Source organism: Tenebrio molitor, chromosome 8 (genome assembly GCF_963966145.1).
Source record: "Tenebrio molitor chromosome 8, icTenMoli1.1, whole genome shotgun sequence".
NCBI lineage: Eukaryota > Metazoa > Arthropoda > Insecta > Coleoptera > Tenebrionidae > Tenebrio > Tenebrio molitor.
This window is the reverse complement of record NC_091053.1, coordinates 4,721,877-4,743,340: the sequence shown is the minus strand read 5'-3', so window position 1 is coordinate 4,743,340 and position 21,464 is coordinate 4,721,877. Positions and strand designations below refer to the sequence as shown.

The 21,464-nt window shown below is 41.4% G+C and overlaps 1 protein-coding gene across 3 annotated transcripts in view; it reads right to left on the bottom strand.

Annotated features, from left to right (window-relative positions):
- Positions 1-83: 83 nt before the first annotated feature.
- LOC138136590 (FERM and PDZ domain-containing protein 4) overlaps positions 84-21,464 on the bottom strand; it is an 82,366-nt gene continuing 60,985 nt past the window's right edge. Inside the window, exons 3-12 of one of the 3 annotated variants that reach the window (XM_069055815.1) lie at positions 12,950-13,069; positions 5,048-5,231; positions 4,751-4,999; positions 4,454-4,702; positions 3,955-4,214; positions 2,411-3,903; positions 1,595-2,350; positions 1,229-1,542; positions 710-1,116; positions 84-656 (exon numbers count right to left, since the gene is read on the bottom strand). In XM_069055815.1, coding sequence (XP_068911916.1) covers positions 754-1,116; positions 1,229-1,542; positions 1,595-2,350; positions 2,411-3,903; positions 3,955-4,214; positions 4,454-4,702; positions 4,751-4,999; positions 5,048-5,231; positions 12,950-13,069 — 3,988 coding nt within the window. In that variant the 3' untranslated portion in view covers positions 84-656; positions 710-753. Of the gene's footprint in view, positions 1,117-1,228; positions 1,543-1,594; positions 2,351-2,410; positions 3,904-3,954; positions 4,215-4,453; positions 4,703-4,750; positions 5,000-5,047; positions 5,232-12,949; positions 13,070-21,464 lie in introns of all 3 variants that reach the window. The other 2 variants (XM_069055816.1, XM_069055814.1) reach the window with 2 other exon arrangements.

Genomic DNA, 21,464 nt, shown 5'->3' with positions numbered 1-21,464 from the left:
TTTGATTACGATTAACTTAATTTCGCTTCTGTAAACTGGCCCTAAGAGTAGAATATATCTTTTCTCAATTAAATAAATTGGGAAACGTTTGATTTTTTTTATTGTATTACATACAGGATATGTTAGAGATGATGTTACATACGCCATAGAAATAAATAATTAGAAGTTTACATTGATCTAACGAACTTAAGAGTATTAGAGAACAACGCGGAAACACTTTCCTTTTGATATAAAATTTACAACAAACTTACCCTAATCAATTTCAAAAATGTCAACGCATTTAGATATCTTTCCGAAAACCTTCGAATAAATTAAACTCGCCTACCAACTATTCAATGACGGAAATCAACAGGAAATATACATTTTCTTCCGCATCAACATCCATAAATAATATGTACAGAAATATAACATCTATAGCCGAAGAAGAGGTAACTAAAAGTGGTCTGTTGTACTGAACTGTCGACTAGTGATAACAAAATAACAACGAAAAGCTCGTGACGGACAGATTAAGACGTGAAAGTACCTCCAGTACTTCAAACAGCGGTTCCAAACGTCCGAATGGTACAGAACGATATCACAAAGTTAGAGTATTCAACAACTTCAGACTTCTCATTTGAATATTGCGCATTAAATATTTGGTCATGATTTGATTGTGCCTAGAAACAAAAATACTACCGACGTCTGACTAGAAAAATTCATAAAAAGGTACAAACTCCACCAGTTGAGAACAAACCGAAACGGACAACTCCACGTTCACGGCGAAAACACCCTCAGGCTCCTCAACAACGTGGCCAGCACGTTGGCCAGACTCTCCGCCTGCGCCGCCAGATGCTCCTCGATGCTCCGCTGCGAGGAGCGGTCGATGTTGGAGGTGATGAGATGACGGAACGCCGCCGTCACGTCGTGCACCTTGAGGATGAGGTTCCTGGTCTGCAAAGGGGCGGTCGTGTGGTTGGTCAAGTCCTGGCACAGCTCGGTCAACCGCCGCAGGATCGTGAGACATATGGCCAGGTTCTCGGGGAGGTCGGGCAACGATGGGTCCGACATCGCGATCACCAGCATCTTGCTCGACGTGACCAGCTGGAGGGACTGCGACGTCAGCTCTTCCTTGGCGATCTGCAACAAATCAATTGGATTTCTTTCCAACTGTCAGTTGTCAAAACGGTTCGAGGTCACATATGTCATGTGTCAACAACTGTCACAATGACGGTGCGACGCGTTCTTGTACCTGGAATTTCTCCTCGCTGATGAGTCTGCCGCCCCCGTGCACTTGCGCCGCCCCACATTGGGCGGCGACTTGGTCGAGACGCACCAGGAGACTGGCCATGGCGACGTCGGTCTTGGCCAGGAGGAGCTCTCGCGTCGAGGTGCACCCGTTCTTCAGCGGGGATCCGTTCCTTTGGGAGCAACACTCCTGCTCCTTCTTCCCGTTCCTGTGTTCCTCGGGGGACGACGACTCCACCTGGCCGAAGGACGTGGCCCGGGAGAACCCCGGACTGTCGGGGGACATTATGGGAACCGCCGTCAGTTGCGCCCCCCGTCCTGCAACAGAATGATTATTACCAGTACGTATTTATTATTTATTTTAACTGACCTAGATGGGGGGATGTGGGGGTGCTGACCGCCGTGCTGGTGTGCCTCAGAGACAGTTTGTCCCCCTCGCTGTATCCCGCCTCCAGGTCATTGTACATGTTCCTGTTCCTCTGCAGGTGCGGCGAGCCTATCCCCGCCGTTCGCACCTCGGGGTTGGGCTTGGGCTGCTGCGTCACGCTCTTCTTCTGCCTGAGCACCTCGAGCGGGGGCACCGGCGGCAGGGGCGGTTTCTTCGGCGGCAGGAAAAGATGCGGCGGCGCTTGGTGGTTGTTGTCGGACCGCGGCGGCAGCTTGGGCGGGAAGTCCCCCGGTTTAGCGGCCGACGTGAGCGAGTGCGACCTCTGCCGCTCTTGCGGGACGTTCTTCGGGGGCCTCTCCGGCGGTTTCTCGTCTGAGCTGCGGCGCGGCGGCGGCTGGATCGTCTCCTCTTTGGTCGACCTGTCGCTCCTGCTCTTGGCGCAGCAGGAGAATGCCCCCTTGCGGTCGACGGTGGCGTACTCGATGATGTTCGACTTGACGCTGGAGCTGCTGTTGCGTCTCTTCACGCCGTTGGACAAAGTCGAGGCCTCCGCTTTCGGCCTGTCCTCGGTTATTGTCAAGTTTTCGCGGCTGTCGCGGATCTTGGGGGGCGGCGGGATGATGTACGACATGATCTCCTCCGGGGTCAGCTCGATCGCGGGGATGACCTTCTGGATGGGCGGAAGCACTGTCACGCTGGCCAAGAACTCCTCCAGGTCTTGGTCCTCATTTAAATTACCTGCAAAAAACATTTACCGTCAAGTACTTGGCACGCCACTCCTGGTCCGCCTCGACTCACCTAACCGGTTGAGCTTCTCGATGGAGTCGGCAAAGGAACTTGGCGGCACGTTTATCGGAGTCGGTAAGGCACAATCGAGTTCGTCGGGGGTGGCTGGGGGCGGCAACAACGTCAGATCTATGATGTCCGGATCGAAGACGTACATGCTCTCCAGGCCTGCGCTGTTCTTAAGATCGCGCAACTGCTGCAGGTACGCCTGGAGGTCGACATCTTTGGTCGAATTGTCGGGACTCCGCAAGCCGAAGCTGACCCTGTTGGCCTTCGTCTCGTTGATTTTGTGTTTGGGGGAGTTGTGAGGTGTGTACAACGAGTCGTTGTCGCTCTCCGATTGGTTGGATTCCGACCGCAACAACTCGATGGCGGAGTTGGTGAAACTCTGGCGCGGCTCGCAGTGAGGTTGGTGGTTCTTGCTAAGCAACAAAAGCGAATCGCTGTGTTTCAGCTTGCCTGGAGCATCTTCGGTGAAGAGACTATCGGTGTCGCTCTCGATGTCGACGCTCGTTTCTTGCCACTCCGACAGAGAGTTCAACCGTTCTAGGTTCTCTTGTTCCGTCAGGTACTTTTCGGAGTTCTCGACCAGCTGTTGCATCTCTTGGACCCTCTTGAGGACCTCGTCGTTGCGCCCGCTCTCCAATATCTCCATGGAGACGACGCTCTGGAAGTCGTACGAGTTGTTGTCGAAGCTGCTGAACTGGTGGTTCCTGTTGGAAAGGGAACTGTTCATGTTGCTGTCCAGACTGTAACCCAGAACCAGCGGAGGTTTCGACTGGCGGCCCATGGTGTTGTACAACCCGTTGGTCTTCTTGTTCATGACCTGGTAGATCGGAGGCATCGCAAAGCAAGCCGTTTTCATCGCGATTTGAGTGGTGTAGCTCCACTTCTCCGGTACCACTTTGTGCTGGGAGAGATAAGGCGGTGCCAGATCCTCCATCGGTGGAGACTCCTCTTGGTCGACGGGGAGCACTTGCCCCGTGGTCAATCTGAAATAGCCTCTCAAGACCAAGACCAACTCGCTCGCGTCTCTCTCCTCCAGAGATATCGAGACAGTTTTGTCGTTCTGGAGTCTTATGAGTACAGTCCGGCTGACCTCATCGTCAGTCCTGACCTCAATTCGCCTCATGTCCTCAATGTTGGCGATGGGCACCGGCTGGGGAATTACCAGATTTTTGGGTGACCATTCGCAATTCGCCGCACTTACCACAGAGTTTCTGGTCCCGGTTATCTGGCTAATCCCGAACTTGGGACTGACCAAGATCACCCTCTCTAGAGCGTCGGCTCTGGGCCCCGCCGAGAAACACTTAGCGCCGTAGCTCGGCAACTGCGCCACTATATCTAAATAGTGCAGTTTGGTCTGCAAGGCCGTCAACTGTTTGCCCGCCCCCGCCATGCTCGCGTGCAACTTGAGGAAGTGGCCAACTAACTTGCGCACTTCCTTGCGCTTCATGCTCTCCAACAGGGAGGCGGGGACGAACCGCTCCAGCCCAAATTCGCGCCTGCAAAAAACACGTAATCGTTACGATCAACGCGCTCCGCTCGGGACTCACTCAAACGTCTTGACGGTCAGCTTGGAGGCGGCGATGTTGTTGGCGAGCGCGTGCTGGTAGATGTGGAGCGCGGCCAAGCGGAGGGCCGTGTCGTACTGGAGCTCGGGGGCGAATCGCTCTTGGATGACGTCATTGCAGCACTGGGTGTACAGGTAGTCGAGGGCGTTGAGGTCTCGCTGGGCGAGGGCGGCGGCCGACGGCGGCACGAAAGCCACCCGAAAGAGGCAGCGGAGCTTGTGGGCCCCAGGCCGAGAAGCAATCTGCAATCGAAAATTTTCTCACATCAATAAGTGAGGTTATGTTGTTGAATCGGTACTGAACAAGTGAGGTTATGTACGGCTCGCTGGTAGTTTTATTTTTAATTTTTTGTAATAAAACAAATCTTCTTTTGGGTTTTTGTTGCGGATTCATGTTCGCCGCACAAAATAACGTCATTGTGCAGAATTTGGTAAAGATTGGCCCCCTCGTATCGACCAAAGCTTTACAATTCCAATCTTACCCTGGCGAGGGTATCGGCGGGATCCAGCAGCGTCAATTTGTTCCTTTTGAGCGACTTTATGTGCTCAACGACCAAACTGAAGTGTTCGTTGGCCTTCAGACACAATTTATTTTCCAGCGACGTAACGACATCGTGGACCGTCGTCCAGGCGTCATACTTGAAAGACTTGGTCTGGCCATTCTCCAGAAACACTTTCAGAACATTGGCCATAGGTGCTACGCACATATCCCCCAACGAGAACGCCGACGGCTGAAATTGCCACTTTGAAAAATTGAAAATCCGGAAAATTGAAATTACCGGAAAGAGGGGGGCGCCGTTCACGCAGACGCTCTCGGCGAATCGCACCCTCGACGGCTTGGTCCTCAGCCTCGCCCTCTTGCTCGCCGAAAGAAGGGTGGATTTCCTGATGCCTTGCTGTTCCGGGGGTTGGCACACCACCAGGTTGACGGTTTTACTGCATGCCCGGACCAGCGCGATGACGTGCTCGCGCGGGGCCATCTTCACGTCTTCGCCGTTCACCGACAGGATCTGGTCGCCGGGGAGTAACTGCAAGAGGGCGAATCAGACCGGTGAGGGACGTGGGGCGACACTCACTTTGTCCACGCTGGGGCCCCCTTCGGTGACGAACCGGACGATCACCGGTTTCTCGGAGCCGGCGACGAAGCCGAAGCCCAGGGCGGGAGACCGCTCCAAGATAACAGCGCGAGGCTCGGGGATGGGGGCGGGCTCCAGGTTTTTCATGACGGGAGTCTCGTACGTCGTCGTCTTGTTCACGTGACTGGAATCAAAAGTATCGGTCCTTTGAGGATAAAAGTTTCAGTTGAGAAACCTGAACGGTACAAAAATTGTTACTTATCGAGTTAAGTAACGTAATTCATAAAAAGCGGTAGTTTATGGGATCCAGGAGTGGTGGACGCCGCAACAAATATTGAAAGGTATATCACGACTGGAAGAGCTGACAAAAATTGTAAATTGGGTTCTAAAGTAGCGAATTCTTGTTGTTAGACATATTTGTAGTCTTTTAAGATCGATCAGATCTAAAAACTGTATTTATCGATTTCGTGGAGCTAATCCATATAACAAATATGGTGATGCGCTGGGAATAAATCTGTTGATATCTTTCGAACTTGAATAAACTGAAAGTATGTTTTATAAACTCCGTTCTGGTGAATGTGAGTTTCTAGAACTTAAATGATGAGTTGCACAAGTGGTGGATGCGCAGGGGGAGCTTCCCAGCCGCTTATAAAGTACCTTGAATCAGAATTAAACGATGAAAATTGCAATTCTCGCCACCTGAGAGTAATCTAAAAATGTGTAAGTTACGAAATGCAAAATGGTGGATGCGCCAGGAAATCTCTGTAGACTTTTGAGTTAGATCAGATCTAGTGTCAAAAAAAATCCAATGACGCGCTAGCCAAAACACCCCGAGTTTTGCATCCCGGACTTTTGTTATGGACCAATCAGGTTATTTCACGTACCCTCGACTTTTTGGTTTTTGTTTCGTTTCTAAGGTGATAAAAAACAAGTCGATTTTAGACCGGTTGTATCAAAAATGGCGAACCGTTCTCAATCTTCGTCGTAAAGGTTTTTCGACCATAAATGCAAAACGTTTATTTTTGTTCCGAAACAGTGTCAGTGTTAGTGCTCCAACGCAAGAATATTTCATTGTCACCCTTTCCCAAAAAGGCGGTGGTGACACTGGAAACCGTGTTTAAAGGATTTTGTTGTGGTAAATTGAACTAAGAAAACAGTAAAATACAGGGTAGGTGCGTTAACTAACGCTATGGGATCGTGAGAAAATAGTATCGAGCGATCCATTGAATTTGTTATTAAAGGCCCATAGGTCTTTTTTAATCGATACACTCATTTGTGTATCAATTAATGTTACAAAATGCTATCAGTGGAGTCAAACGAAGGGCCCGTTTGTGCTTAGAACAAAATGGTGAACACTTTCAGCATCTGTTGTAACATTGTTTAATAAAATAAACATTACCCTTGTAATTTTTCTCTTAATCCCTCGAAACCTTAATTCGCCATTTTCTTTTTTACAATTGTCATTAAATGTGACGTTTGCCGCCATAGTTCAAAATTAGACATGCGTTGACAGTTGTAACGCCAACTCTAATAACAAATTCAATGTATCGCACGATAGATTATATCATTAAGAGTAGAAGTGTAGAAATAAGCAAGAAGTAGAGTGGTTCCTAGGGGAGTTTTTGAGAGTTAAATTTGCATTGGCAACCTGGTAACCACAGTCTTTGTGAAGTAACTGCAAACAAATCTAAATAGTTAACATAATATTTTTCACTCTAGAAACATATTCATAATTAACAAGTTTAGGTATTTAAACACAAATAGTGCCAATTTTGAGAATAAAAGTGCAGCCAATTACACAGGCCTGCAAAACAAAACTTTTTAATCGATGTTTTGATTTTGATAACTGATTTTGTATAACATTGGAGCCCTGATTACAAAAATACAATTCATTTTTTTGTATCACGTCAGGTTTTTTCACAATTAACAAAAAAAATTAAGCAATTTATTTAGGAAAATAAGATGTTTATAATAATTCTTGGTTAATAATCTAACTAAATTTTTTATTCCTTATGAGAATGGCATCTTTAACGCTTTGTGAGGAAACTTCTTTTAATTGATTGCCTGCTGTATTTTTTTTTTGGGTACATCGAGCTGTAACATCCAGCAAAACTCTACCATCATTGATACGCTCCATCTTCCTTGATATCACCTCTCCATTTATTTTATATCTTGGTCAAGACGTTCCCCTTGTTCCTCGCTGACAGCACCAAGATTTTTAGGAAAAAGATTTAAGTGCGAAAAGAGGAAATTCACTTTCAAACTCATATTACATCCCAAGATGTGAAAATTTTTAAACATGATTCTTACAATATTTTCGTAGTATTCATCTTTGTGATTTCCAAGCAATTTTTCTATGACGTTCTTAAATGCCGTCCAGGCATTCCTTTCAACAACATTCATAGAATTTTGAAAATCATTACCTTTGTACGAAGATCTTATTTGAGGTCCTAACCTCTTTTCATTTGGCATTGGAGAGATCTGGTAACTTTGTACATTAATACTTGAAACATTCTCCATTTTTATCAAGAGGCTTTACAAATTGCTTCATCAAACGAAGTTTGATATGCATTGGTGGTACCTAATACTACTTTTTTAGGATACAACTAAATTATTTTTTATTATTGCTTCCCGGTACAAGTCTAGTTCTTAAAGGCCACTTCTTTTGAGTCCAATGCTTGCCTCGTGCCCGGCAGTCCCACTCGCAAATAAAACAAGGAAATTTTGAATATCCATATTGTTGTCCGATATTACAATTCGAAATTTTGAAATAATTCATTCATTCTAGGTGAACATTTCAATTTTAAGAAAAAACGATTTGTGAAAAAACTAGACGTGATAGCGCAAAACCAAAATCATTTTCGTAATCAGGGGGTCGAAATTGTTCAAAAACTGTCAATTTTATGCAAACATCGAAATCATTGCAGGCTTGTGTTATCAATCGAAAAACGCCCCTAGGAACCAGGATGGAGCCAACTCGATTTAAAATACTAACTTTAGTAAGAAGTACAGCGTGATCAAAAAGGGCTGTGTGAGTTGGCAGTACTGTTTTTTACTTTTAAATGGTATAACAGGAGTAACATCCGGTTGTTGACGACTTCACACTGACCGTTGACAATTCAAGTTATTTCTTTGTACCTTTGATTTTTATACATTATAATTCATAACACAGTGCTGCAAAATTTGATTTATAAAAACCAGTTTAGGTTTTAATAAGATTTTTAAGTATATTTTAGGATGCTGATTTCAGATATGAACTTAATTTTTCTTTATCACGAAAGAGTGTTTTGGAAAAACATGTTAAAATACGACATATGTACACCTAAATAAATTTTGATTTAAAATCGACAATAATCGTAAGAAAATGAATAAGGTATACTTTTGCACAAACTCCGTTGTATTTCTTTGTTGTTTCTTAAACATTGAGATAAATTTATGCGGTCTTTTGTCGACATTTCAAAATTTTTTGTAAATATTGATTTCGAAAAGGTTTCTTTGTACAAATACCATCGACATCGAATTTAAAATTGCAGCAAACATTTTTTTAGTCAAAAAACTTGAGTAGTGAGGATAGATGCAAAATTTTTGTTCTAGCTCTGTTTTAACGTCCAAAAAGTCTACTCTCTCCTTGTACCAGATTCAAATAAACGACAAACAAAAAATTTTTTCTTTGAAAACTAGACGTGCTGCAATTTTTTAAATATTTTTGCCGTCATCAGCATCCAAAAGTCCATCATATTTACTTTTTGATTTTGAGACAGGTTTTTCATTGTTGACGTGTGTAATCTACAATTTAATCGCTGTTGATTTCACATCAAATATCTGTCAAAAGAAGTATTCGGTTGCAGTATTGTAAACAGCCGAATAACAAAATGCTCTTAATTTTTAATTTCTCGGTAGAATTCAAATTTTAAGGACCAGTAATTCCTAGTTCTCATGTTGCAATATTATCAGTAGGAACTTGAAGGTTCAATAATATTAGTAAAGTCGACTAAAGTTTAAAGTTTACTTTTTAACGTTGAACGGCCATCTTGCTATTTTTGATTTTGACATCTGTCATCCGTGCACATGGGCGACTCGTGTTACACCACAGTGGCAGCAGTTAAATATTGGGTAATTATTTCCTTATTTCGTTTTTTTACAGATTTTTTTTAAATAGGGATAATTTAATTATTAAATATTTTAATTATTGATAAATAAATCGTGAGAAATGCTTCAAATGACATTACATTTGACTCAGTAGAGACGCCTGTGGACATTTCAACTCGTAGGAAGTCCGGTTACAAAAAAAAAGAAGCCATTTCAACCGTTTCTATAGAGATACACGATTTTCGACCGCTTTTTCATACAGATGCCAAAAAAATGAATGGAATGGAATGAAAAAACAAGAATACCAATTGATACCTAAATTGTTTATTCCTTAACCCGACAGCACTTTTCAAATTCATCTTTTACATTAAATTTACCGTTCACGAAATTTCATTATTGGTATTGTCGTATTGTTGCAATATCGTCATCCTCCAAAAAGAGTCAACAGACGCAAATACAATATTAAAAAGTCGACTCAAACCCGAGATAAAATTCACGAAGGCGGTAGAGATAATCCTTTTATTACTTTTGTGTAGCGCTCGGTTTAAATCTCCCGTCGCATTCAAAATCGAGTGTACATTTCCATCCCCTCGAAGAAATCCCTACAACGGACAATTCGCACCCTGACACGACCCCATCACAAAACCTGCGACGATCGATGGAGGGCATCTGTTGTTTTTTGCATAATCAGCCCCAAAATTGATCGAAACGTTTCCAATACGTCACAATCGGACACAAAAATCTCGATTCCAAGAAATTGTTGTCTAACAAAAATTATTAAACGATGAATCTAAAATTAATCGCGTTGATTTGCGTCTGTATATTTTTATTTGTCGAGAAGTCAGGCCCCGACGAAACGAATTTAAAAAAAATAAATCTGTACTAGATTCAAAAATGACTTGGCAAAACTAGATTAATATCGCTCTTCCGGTGTTTTGATTGGCACAACCCCTCAAACCACACCCTCATAATTGTCACGTCAGCACCCTCATTTACTTATGTAACCGCCACCGAACACGACCCGTAAGAACACAGCCGATAGGTGGCGTTCTATTTCCAGTCGACTGCTTCCTGGGTCCTGATTGAACTTCCGCCAGTCGAACAGATTACTTAACAAATATCTAACGAGCGAATCGATTCCGGTCTGGATCCGTTGTATTTTTCACTGGGATTAACAGGAGAGATTTCCTTTCGTCGTCGTTATCAAACCGCGTGCGACGGTAATTGTGGCGTCTCTGGGGAACCCTCCGGAGCGAAACATGTGACTCCCCGGTCCGAGCGCAAAAATGGGGGATGAAAACGTTACTTCAGTGTTGCACTGTACGCTCGTGGGCCGCTTGGTGGCACCTGCGCTGCTCGTTATCACCTTTAACAATGTTTACACCACTCTCTACACGCCACCCCCGAGATTTATCGAACGATTAAAAAGAAGAGGGGTTCTTCTTGGGGGGGTCGAAAAGGTCAACGCCGCATACGATTTCGACGGATATTATTAAAAACGACGATAATAAAGCAAACGGCGAAAAGGCCAAATTGAAAACGGTCAAATGCTTGGATGACAAGGGTAAAGAGGATTTGTTGTGAAAGGAAGGACAACCTAATTAAGGGCTCTCGACGCGTATTACGTCCGAGTAGAAGAGGAGTTGTTCAAATCGAAATGTGGAAGAAAATTTTCCAAAATTAATTAGCGTTGCGAGTCGAGAGGAGGGTGAGCTGACAGCAAAGGGGTTGCAACAATCTACCTTGCAGGGCTCAACTGTTGACTGTTTAGTAGAAAAGAAATAAGAACTTGAAGATCTGACCGGTCATTAGTTGGCAACCAACAATACGCGGTCTCATTTTGGGTTGCCTATCCATCAGGCGTCAAGTTTGTTTGACAGGAAAGCGATCCAAGTTTCGGAAACTTGTAAATTCCGGGATCCCCTGTCACTTATCCCTCCTATCCATCATGCAGGTACGGATGGGACAATTATCGCGTGAATAAATGGAATTACGCGACCGTAATTATCGAATCCGCACGGAGCTGTCAACGGTTGAATTTTGTGCGGTTCATATTTACGCGATTACAATCGATTTGTTGGCTTTTTCTGGGGCGAAATGCCACCCGTAAACGGCATACAGGGGAGGTTTTAATAATGGTGTAGGAAATGGAGACCGACGATGCGTGCGATCTGATTGACAGGCTAATCAACATCGCTCAAAGTTGAAGCTTTCCGCAACAAGATCCGAGAGCGCTGTCTCGTGCACGCGTCGGAGGACTGAACGGTCGGTTTTCGTAAATGATGGGTCTGGAAGGGGTAGGATATGATTTCACCCCAATTATCAAACCTCGTAACTGCAAAATCACAAATTGGGCAGAAAACATAGAAGGAGATGTTCCGAAAAATTCAAAGAAGAAGCAATTGTTTCAGTTTCTCCTGGTTACTTAAATTGTGGTTAATGAATGACAGTGAAATTAAGTAAATGTGTATTGTTTTTTCAATTTTAGCCTTTATTGTGGAGATACAAATTTTTGTAGAATTAAAGCTGAATGGGAAACATACAGGGTGTTTTTGAAATGCGTGCACAAATTTTAACCACGAGCTACTGGCTTCATGTAGAACTCGGAAAAAATATCTAAAAAATTCTGTGTCAAAAAATAAAATGACATTTATTTTTTGAGCTACAATTTTTTTTAATTGCTTTTAGTCTTCTACGTTGTCAATCAACCTCGTAGGTAAAATTTCGGCACATTTTAAAAATACACCCTGTATATCATATTTTAATCTTTTTCCAATGATTGGTCCATCACAGACGCACCCCCAAGTTTTAAAAATCTTGTTCTGGAAGCAACTCCCAAGAGTGGAATTTTAGCCTTGATGAGTATCGTATTGGACTCGATTGGGGATATTTCAAAAATGAAACAAACATGTTTGTTGTTTTGTTAATAACGTTTTAATAATGATCAATTTGCTGCTGCAAAAATTAATTAGCATTGGGGTGCGTTGTAGGGTAGTACACGCCTACTCACACAGTACCAATAAATCAATAAATTAGTTGTGTCGACCAAACACCCTGTATATCGCTTTGTATGTAAATATTTGAAATAAGGCGGTTGGTATGTTGATATTTCGAATTTTTATATCAATATATGATCGGTTCTGATATGGGAAACGCTACAAAAGCGTTCGCCTGCGGATTATATTATTTTAAGAGAATATTATTTTGAAAGTAGGTAGCGGAAAAGCCGCAGTCGACACTTTGTACAGTGTGATACGATAAATTTATTTTTTCCCGATTTACCTTCTTGTCGTTAAAGTAGCAATAACATCGGAAATATTGGAAATGGGGGCTGTAACTAAAATGGGGCGGCCATAGATGGCCATAAATCTCGCACGAATAAAATTTCCGCGATGCTGTTTTCGTCGAATCTTTATCTGCAGCGCTTTAAATGACAACGTCGCATAAATTTTTTCACCAATAAATATACTGTACCGCTTTGCATCGACCAACAAAATTTAGTTGTCGCAACATCAGTGACTGTTTCGCCAGCAACGACATCAACTGTGATTTTTGCGAGACGTGAGAAACCTCGCATGAAAGAGCCTTTTGAGCGTCGGGGGCGGTTGTGGAATCGCATAAATTGCAAAGCCGCTCTCGTAACCCTTTCGCATTTTTCCTGCACCTATCCCTGGAAGGCGAACACTCCAGGGCGCTTCCGGCGGCGGGATTATGAGCGCGACGAGGGTGTCGCCGCCAACAAAACATATTACCACAACCCGACAAAGTCAACGTAATGTACCTGGCTAAAGAGAACTTGGCTTATTTACTCACTTGATGTAATAAGGCCTTCCAGAGTTATCAACGGCCCTTTCCCAGCCGTAAGGGAGGCAGTCCTCCCCCCACTTCCATGCCTCGGCGGGGGGCAGCCACCCTGCTGTGCGGGTCACGTGGCTGCAACAAGAGATGACAGGTGAAGAAAGGGACATTTTACTAGTAGCCACACAATAAAATGATGTAACTTGGTTTGAAGAGACAAAAAAGTAAGGCGCAGCGAGGGCAATAATTACACGTGTGGGATGTTCAAAATACATATGTTTAAAATTATTATTGGAAGCAAAGGGATTATGCATTCATAATTTCATTACAATACGATATTTAAAATAGCCACGTTAACTTTGGAAATGTATTGTGGGTTGCATTTTCAAATCCCTCGGGCTCATTATCACTCGTGAAATACCCTGTATGTATCATTGTATGTGGAACATGTGGCAACAAGTGGTGGCTTGAGAAGCAGATTTGTTTTCGCACTTTGACAACTAAAACTTAATGGAAATCTATTGTGTTCTCTAGGAACTAAGAAACTGAATTTAGCTAGGCATCCAAGGTACGTCTGCGAGATCGTGAATTAATTTATTTCATAAAGAAAATGTAGTCTGATAATTTTATGTAAATTGCTAATTCATAATAATTTGTAAAATGTACCGAACCGTCAAAACCATAAGGCCTTGAGAAATCGTCTTTGTACGGATTAAATTCCCAGAACGTGGTTGTTATAAATGAGTGACTAAATTAAGGCAGGGTACCCCGGGTTTGATAACGAATGAGAAAGTTTTTGTGTGGTTGATTATTTTAAAAGAGACCTTTCAAAATCATTAAAAAAAATTCATCATTATTAGATATCTTCAAGGAAGATTCTAAGTAAAAAGAACTGAAATTAACGTCCTAAGCAAAGATAATGTGTTTGGATTGTACATCCCAAAAAATGTTACAGTCCTTTTGTAAGACTTTATAATAGCTATTTGTGTATCAAGGGCAAAAAGTGCATCATTTTCTTCCGAGTCTGAGTTTTCTGGCCGAGGTGTAGCCGAGGCTTGTGAAAACAGGCGGGGACAAAAGACACTTTTTGGCACATTAAATTTTTTAGGCAACCGCACGAACTACAAAGAAAAAACATTATTGGAGAAATTACAAATTTAGTTTGTACATATCTACCTTTTTCAAGTAGATAAATTTATTAATATCTACATATTGACATTTTTTTTATGGTATTTTTTATCAGCTTGACAATAAAACTGACTTATTTGTCGGTTTCGTTGCTAACTTACTAAACAGACCAACAGATGGCGCTACGGTCAGCGTCCGAAAAAGGGTTACTTTTCGTCTGCTCGATGGAATCTTTCATTTTACTGTTTGCTCACAGCATCAAGACATTTGTGCAGAAAATATAATAATTATTTTTAAGCTCGCATCACATCCCAAGTTTTGGTATTGTTCTAAGATTTCTTCTACTGCTATTTTTCAATCAAGAAATTGCCAAGAAAACAGTAACAGTTTTAATTTTTTCTTTTTCACACACATTCTGAATTTGTCTTGAATGTCTTGCCTAACAAAAATGCCTTCTTAACTTTCACATCAGATAAATTAGGTAATTTATTCTAAAGGCACAGCGAACACACACCCTGTTTGTTCAAGGCATTTGTAAATTGTGTCATTAAACCAAGTTCGATGTGAAGTAGAGACAACAATATTTTTTCCGAGTCGATTAAATTTGGATGTACAATTTTTTGTGATCCTGGGATTAGATAAGTTCTTTTAGGTCACTTTTTTACTGCAAATCACGCGTTCTGCTGTCTCATTCGCCAAGGAAACTACAATTAGGGTCTAATTTAATCTATAAGCACCTCCACTGACCGTCACCGCCTCAATACGGGAATAGTCTCCGTGCGCAACCGAAGAACGCAATTAGATATGAATGTAAATAAAAAAGTAATGAATAATAAATATTTTAAATAAACTAATAAACTTTATTTTTAGATTAAAAACTTATTTCAGTCTCTGAGCATATAATAAAAGCGATCAAAATGTTTAATCGAAACGTTTGTCTTAGTTTGAGTCTTTTACCTTCCTTTATTCTGGGATAATTGTTGCTCACAATTGCAGTAAACGTGTGTATAGTTTGCCGAAATCGAAAAGTTGTTGTGTAGGTTAACAACAGTACACCGTTGCCGTTTCTTTGACATTTCCCCGAAAAATCTGCTTAGTGGAGTCGCGTTTGGCAATAAAACTGGTAAACAACCCATTCTTACAAATGTAAAATGTTGCTCTTGTTTATTTTATACATTTTCTCCATTTTCAGATAATAATAATAAAATGCAGAATTATAATTCCAACGGTTAAAATTCATGAGGTATGTTTTATTACAAAGTAGCGTTTGAGACCACACTCTCATGCATTGAACGCATATTTGCATAGAATTCCGCTAAGACATGATCGACAATTTGCAACGCCTCTTCTGATTTGTTTTCTTTTTGATCACCTTGTATATTATTAAAAGGTCTCTACTTAATGTCACACTTTAAATTTGCGTTGATTTGTGTTGTCATATCAAAAACCGACACGAAGAATTTTTTCGTGTAATTATACAGTAAAAAAGACAATTAATTGCATTTGTAATTAAACATTTTTTTGATAATGATTCCATTTTTCAATTGTACTGCTTCGACAGCTTTTTCAGAATGTTTCTACATCTCTGCTGTCTCTTTGTGATATTAATCCATTAAATTTTACGTAGCATAACATTTTTTATCACGAACAGTCCACAGCTTCATTATTTTTACGTAAAAACGAATACATTTCAGTATTTTTGAAATGAAAAATAAAAGAGGATTAGGAAAACGCATTAAATAAGTAACGCGGGGACCCAAATACGACGCTAAGCTTTTTAAGCAAATAAACGCCATAATAAGCTATTCAAGCATTTTTCTGGAGCTTCCGGGCTTTACATTTTTTTTCACGTACTTTATTATTTATATAAATAACTGGTAGATACCCTAGATCTATCCAGCAAAATTTTATCTGTCTCATTTTTACCATGTTATTTTTTTTGGCTCTGTTTCAACGCAAAACAAGACAGGTGCCTGGTACACCTTTAGCAAAATTACTCGTATTTGTATGTTTGTCGATGTTTTATCGTGGTGCGCCACCGCATCAATAAACCCACATCCTTGACTATTTCATTTCAATTTTCACCGTGACCTTTCCACTAAAAATACGCCGAAGGAAAACCTCTCGCACTGCAGACATTCCAACTTTTCCCCATGTTTAGATTTATTTTCTCTTTTAGAATTTCCATTCCGTTCAGATCCTTCAAAAGGGTTGTCTGTGACGTCGACATTTAGCCGATTAATTTTTGCAAATTTCATCATCCCCCGAACTAATGAATTCGGCTTCGACTCGCAGACGGGGTGGAAAAGCTCTCGTTTGGAGCGTCTGGCAATTTAAAAAATATACAGTTAGTGCTTTCATGAATTCGAGGGTGGAATCGACTGCGCTCGTGCACAAAACTTACTTCAAGTTATTTTAATATTGTTTAATCTTTTTGGTGAGCGGAATTAAAAGTTGAAGCTTTCGCGTTTTGTTGCTTTGGCTTCGGCTTCTCTTATTACGTTCATTTACCAAATAGACCGCTTGTTTGTTTATTTATTTTGCGAGTGTTCAGATAAACTACATGATCCGGGATTCTCCCAAAACTTCCTTCTCGACGGGACTTTTGCAAAGCGGAGGTCAGAGTTTGCTCGGCTGCGAACTGCATTGATTAAAGTTTGAATTAATATTTGCCGTTTTGTCCTTTTTGCGACGGCGACAAACGTGAACTCCTTTCCGTATCCTTTCCGTATTTTTTTAAATAAAACTCGGAGAGCTTTTGTGCTTTGAGGACTGTTTTGATTCCTTGTTTATGTCGTAATTCAGTTTTGTGAAAAAAACTTTTTTTACTGATGAAGCATGGTTTTAGTAACACTAGTTACGTATTAAGATTTGTTTGTGGTCTGCGGCCCAATCTAGCTTGTTCATCTTCCAGCTTTGAAGAATTATCATCGGGTGCGTCCTGCAGCATATTAAAAATTCCTGCTGAAATATGCCACCTGTCAATTTCGTTCATGCGAAATTCCTGTGCGATTTAGCGCGTCGATCGTTGCGAACGTTACTCGACGCGTCATCGTTTTAATCAGGATTTTTATCCTTTCATTTCCCAGGTCTCGATTCCCGGATTTCCGCCGTATTTATCTGGAACGTCCGAACATCGCCCTCCAACCATGCATAAACCATTTACAGCGTCCGAATCGTCGAAAATCCCCATAACAGACGCACATACACGGCCAACGACGAATTCCCGCCTCCAAATCTCGCTACTGAAAGCTTCATTAACGACGCTCGAACTAATCTCGGCTGCATGCAATACCATTCCGTGGTCTGTAGCTCGGCTATATTGCTGAAAGCCTGAATTATGGAGTCGCCTTCCTGCGACGTTTAATCCGTGCACCCTTTTGCGAATGAAAATGAGCAGACGGGACGCTTCTTTCTACTGAAACCCACAGGTTTTACGATTTACAAAATTAAATCGCACATGTTGGAAACGATAATGTTAACGAATTCGCATTTTGGAGGTATTTCAAAAGCAAGATGTGTCAGTCTGTGCAGAGAATATTGTCATTTGATAATCTTGGCACCGTTGTCCAAAATAAAATCAAATAAATCTGGATCTCGCGAACAAGCATCGAGTGTACCGCAGGGTTCCACCCTGAGACCACTCTTATTTCATACATTAATAGACGACGTTGTACATTCCATTTATTAAATATTTCAGTTTTATAGCAATCATTGGGTGACAAATCTGGACAATATAATGGATGTGATAAAGTTTCGTTTATTTGTGGTCTAGGCGGTAATTGTCGCAATGGTCTATCACAGAACCATGTGGGTCGTTGATTATTGTTGACCAGTGAAAGCTGCTCAGCTTTTGATACATTTGATCTGTTGAAATCCACCATACTGTCACCACCACTACCTTCTAGAGCTTTCTTGGGTAATACTTATAAGGTTTATTTCTGACAAGCTTTTGCCCCCATTGGTTCTTAGTGCCACAGAGAACCCATCTTTCCTCTAACTTACTCAATATTTTTTTCCACAAGAGAACCATTTCTGTTTCGCAAAATCGATGCAGAACAGTTTTCGTGACGACTTTTGCTTGTGCGACCCATTTATCCATCTTCATTCTCTCTTTGATGATGCTTCCGTAAAGAGAAATTGAGCGTTTCCTACACCCAGTTGGACTGAAAGCTCCCTTCTGCTATCCGAAGAGGGGTCATGGTCTTCAAAAGATCATTGTCAAGAAGTCCAGTTATGATCTTTTGCCTCTTCCAGACTATCAATAAAGAAAAATCGATCGAAAATCGCGTTTCTGTATTTGCCACTTTACAAAGCACCACTGAATCGAAACTAAACCAAGTCAAAAATACAAAGAGAAATTCCAAACTTCTTCTCTTTTAGGTGATGCTCCCGTGAAGAGAAATTGGGCGTTTCCTACATCCAGTTTGACTGAAAGCTCTCTTTCTGCTATTCGAGGGGTGGTCATGGTCTTCAAAACGTCATTGTCAAGAAGTTTTTCCTGTCTTGATCTTTCGCTTCTTCCAGATTATCATTTCCGTTCAAAAATTGGATGAACCTCATAAAACGCTATTTTTCTTAAGATTTTGGTAGCAGATTGTCAGAGCTTAAATTAATAAAGAAAATCGATCGAAAATCGCGTTTCTGTATTTGCCACTTTACAAAGCTCCACAGATTCGAAACTAAACGCAAGTCAAAAACCACAAAGAAAAATTCCAAACTTCTTCTCCTTTCGGTGATGTTTACGTAAAGAGAAATTGAGCATTTCCTACATCCAGTTTTTAAACGTCATTGTTAAGAAGTTCATTCCGATCTTGACCTTTTGGCTCTTCCAGACTGTCATCTCGGTTCAAAAATTTTGCAAACCAACATTAGATGATGTGTTGTGTTGATGAACCTCTTCAAATGTAAAGAGCGACGGGTGAGTGAGAGGTGATAAGCAGAAGGCAGCGGCCAAGAAAGAGAGGGCATGCCGAAATCGCCGAAAGTAAGGAAAAAAAGCAGCAAGAGAGAAAGAGAAGAGGGTAGGACGACTGAAGAAGGCAAGGCACCTATTCAGAAAGAGTTCCAGAACGGGAAGATCTCCAAGTAGAAGCGAAGAAGGAAATAGAAGCAAGGAAATGGATAAGGAAATGAAAACCATGATTAGAGAGATAAGAGAGGATACGGGGGGAATAAGAGAGGAGAACAAAGTACTAAGAAAGGAACTAGCGGCAGTGAGAGAGAAGGGGGAGCTAAGGAAAATGATAGAGGAACAAAGAGAAAAGGAGAGGAAGAATAATGTTACAACAACCGGAATAGGGGCAATAAGAGGAAATATAGAGAGAGGGGTGGAAGAATGGTTAGAAGGGGAGATAGGGGTGAAAGTGAACGTAAAGGAAGCATTTAAAATAAATAAAGATAATATGATGCTGGCAAAAATAGAAAGTTGTGAGCAGAAGAAGAACATTATGCTAAATAAAAGTTAAAGGAAAGAAAAGGTGAGGGGATATATATTGATGACGATTCGACAAACGAAGAAAGGAAAACACAAAGGAAGTTAAGAGAGGTGGCTAAAGAAGAGAGAGATAGAGGGAAAAGGGTGAAAATAGGATACAGGACGATACAGAAAAACGGGGACTAGTTTATATGGGATGAGAGAGAAGAGAGCTGAAGAAAAATTTTTAGAAGAAGGAGAGAAGAAGAGAAGACGAACCGGCGAGAAAAGATATAAAGAGAAGGTGAATAAAAAGGTAGATGGACAAAGAAAACGGAAATTGGAAAAGAAGTACAAAGGGGAAAGTCAGTATCGAAGGAAAGAGAGAAAAGAAAAAGGAAAAGCTACCGAGGAATAATAACAGTGGTGAAATTGGGAACTAAAGGAACAAAAAAAGGGAGAAGAAGAAGGATGTATGGAAAGAAAAGTTCATATAGGCAATAAATGGTGGAAAAAAATGATAATATACAGTAAAGAGATAAAGACAAGAAGAGGTGTCGAAGACGCAATGAAAGAAAACAGGGAAGATCGTATAATTTTGTAAGGGGACTTCAAGGGGAGAGTAGGAGGAAGAGGAGCAAGAAATTGGGAAGAGGAGAGGGGGGATGGAAAAAGAAAATCCAAAGACAAGGTAGAAAATGCAGAGAGGAAGAGAATGGATCGAAGAAAATGGATGGGAGGTATTGAACGGGAACAAACAAGCGGACGAAGAAGGGGAATGGACCTATATAGGTAGCAGGGAGGGAAACAGTGAGAGATTACGGAATAGTGAACGAAGAAGCATGGGAAAGAGTAAAAGAATTCAGAATAGGAGAGAGAGAGCACAATCGAACCATCTCGAAATAGCTTTGAGAAAGCGAAGGTAAGGGAAAGAACAGAGAAGGAAAGGGGTGACCATAGTAGTAGAACTGTTTATTTTCATTTTTTTGGAGTTGCTGTTTTATGTTTGAACAAAATGTAATCAGAAATCGGAAAGCCCGTAGGGCAAAATAAAGCATTCTATCAGTAACGTAATTTTAATTGTGTAATTTTTCTTACGATTCTGGCAACAAATTGTTAACGCTTAAATCAAGAAAAATCGATCGAAAATCGCGTTTCTGTATTTGCCACTTGACAAAGCACCACAGAATCGAAACTAAACGCAAGTCAAAAACTACAAAGAAAAATTCAAAATTTACATTATTACCGCACTCGTGTGATACACATAATGTATATGCCACTTGTTGCGTTAGGAACAGTACTGGAGACAAATCACTTTTTAAAACAACACTTTGCAGTCTCCTTCAATATTTCCAGTGTGTGGAAGCTTGTTTTTTTTTTGTAAACTTGTACGGCCCGAGCTTGCGAGCTTTAAACACAACCAGAAAGTCCAACAATACATAGTTGAGTTAACATTAGCGCATTGTTAGGGCAAAACTGTTCGTCCTATGAAAACTATCCGAATACATTTGAACAGTTCCAGCCCCACTTCATCACGACGTTGTGCATTAATTAAACACGTACACTCGATCCCGTTGTTTGCATGAACAAAATGAAAAACTGGAGAAAAAACAAAAACCATTGCACAAACGGCCATTTTTATTATTCACAGACCGTGCCGATTGTGTAGGGCGCGTCGAGATAAATTGCAACATTAGCCATCACAGTTGGAAAGATAACAAAAAAAGGGAGAAAGCGAGTTTGTCTGCATCCAAAAAAGCTCACTAATTATGCAGAGGAGAGCGGCGCGTGACCTCTTCAAAGCCCAATCAGATTTCGGCAGAGCTAAAGTGCTTTATTTGAAAGGAAAGTCTTTTTTAGTTGCGCCAACCAGACATAAATAAGTGCGAGAGAAGAGGTAAATCAAAGTTTGATCGAGCTTCGGGTCGAAGAGAAAAATTTGAATTCGCGTTTGGAAAATTCGGTCCTCCAGAGCCGGATTATTCA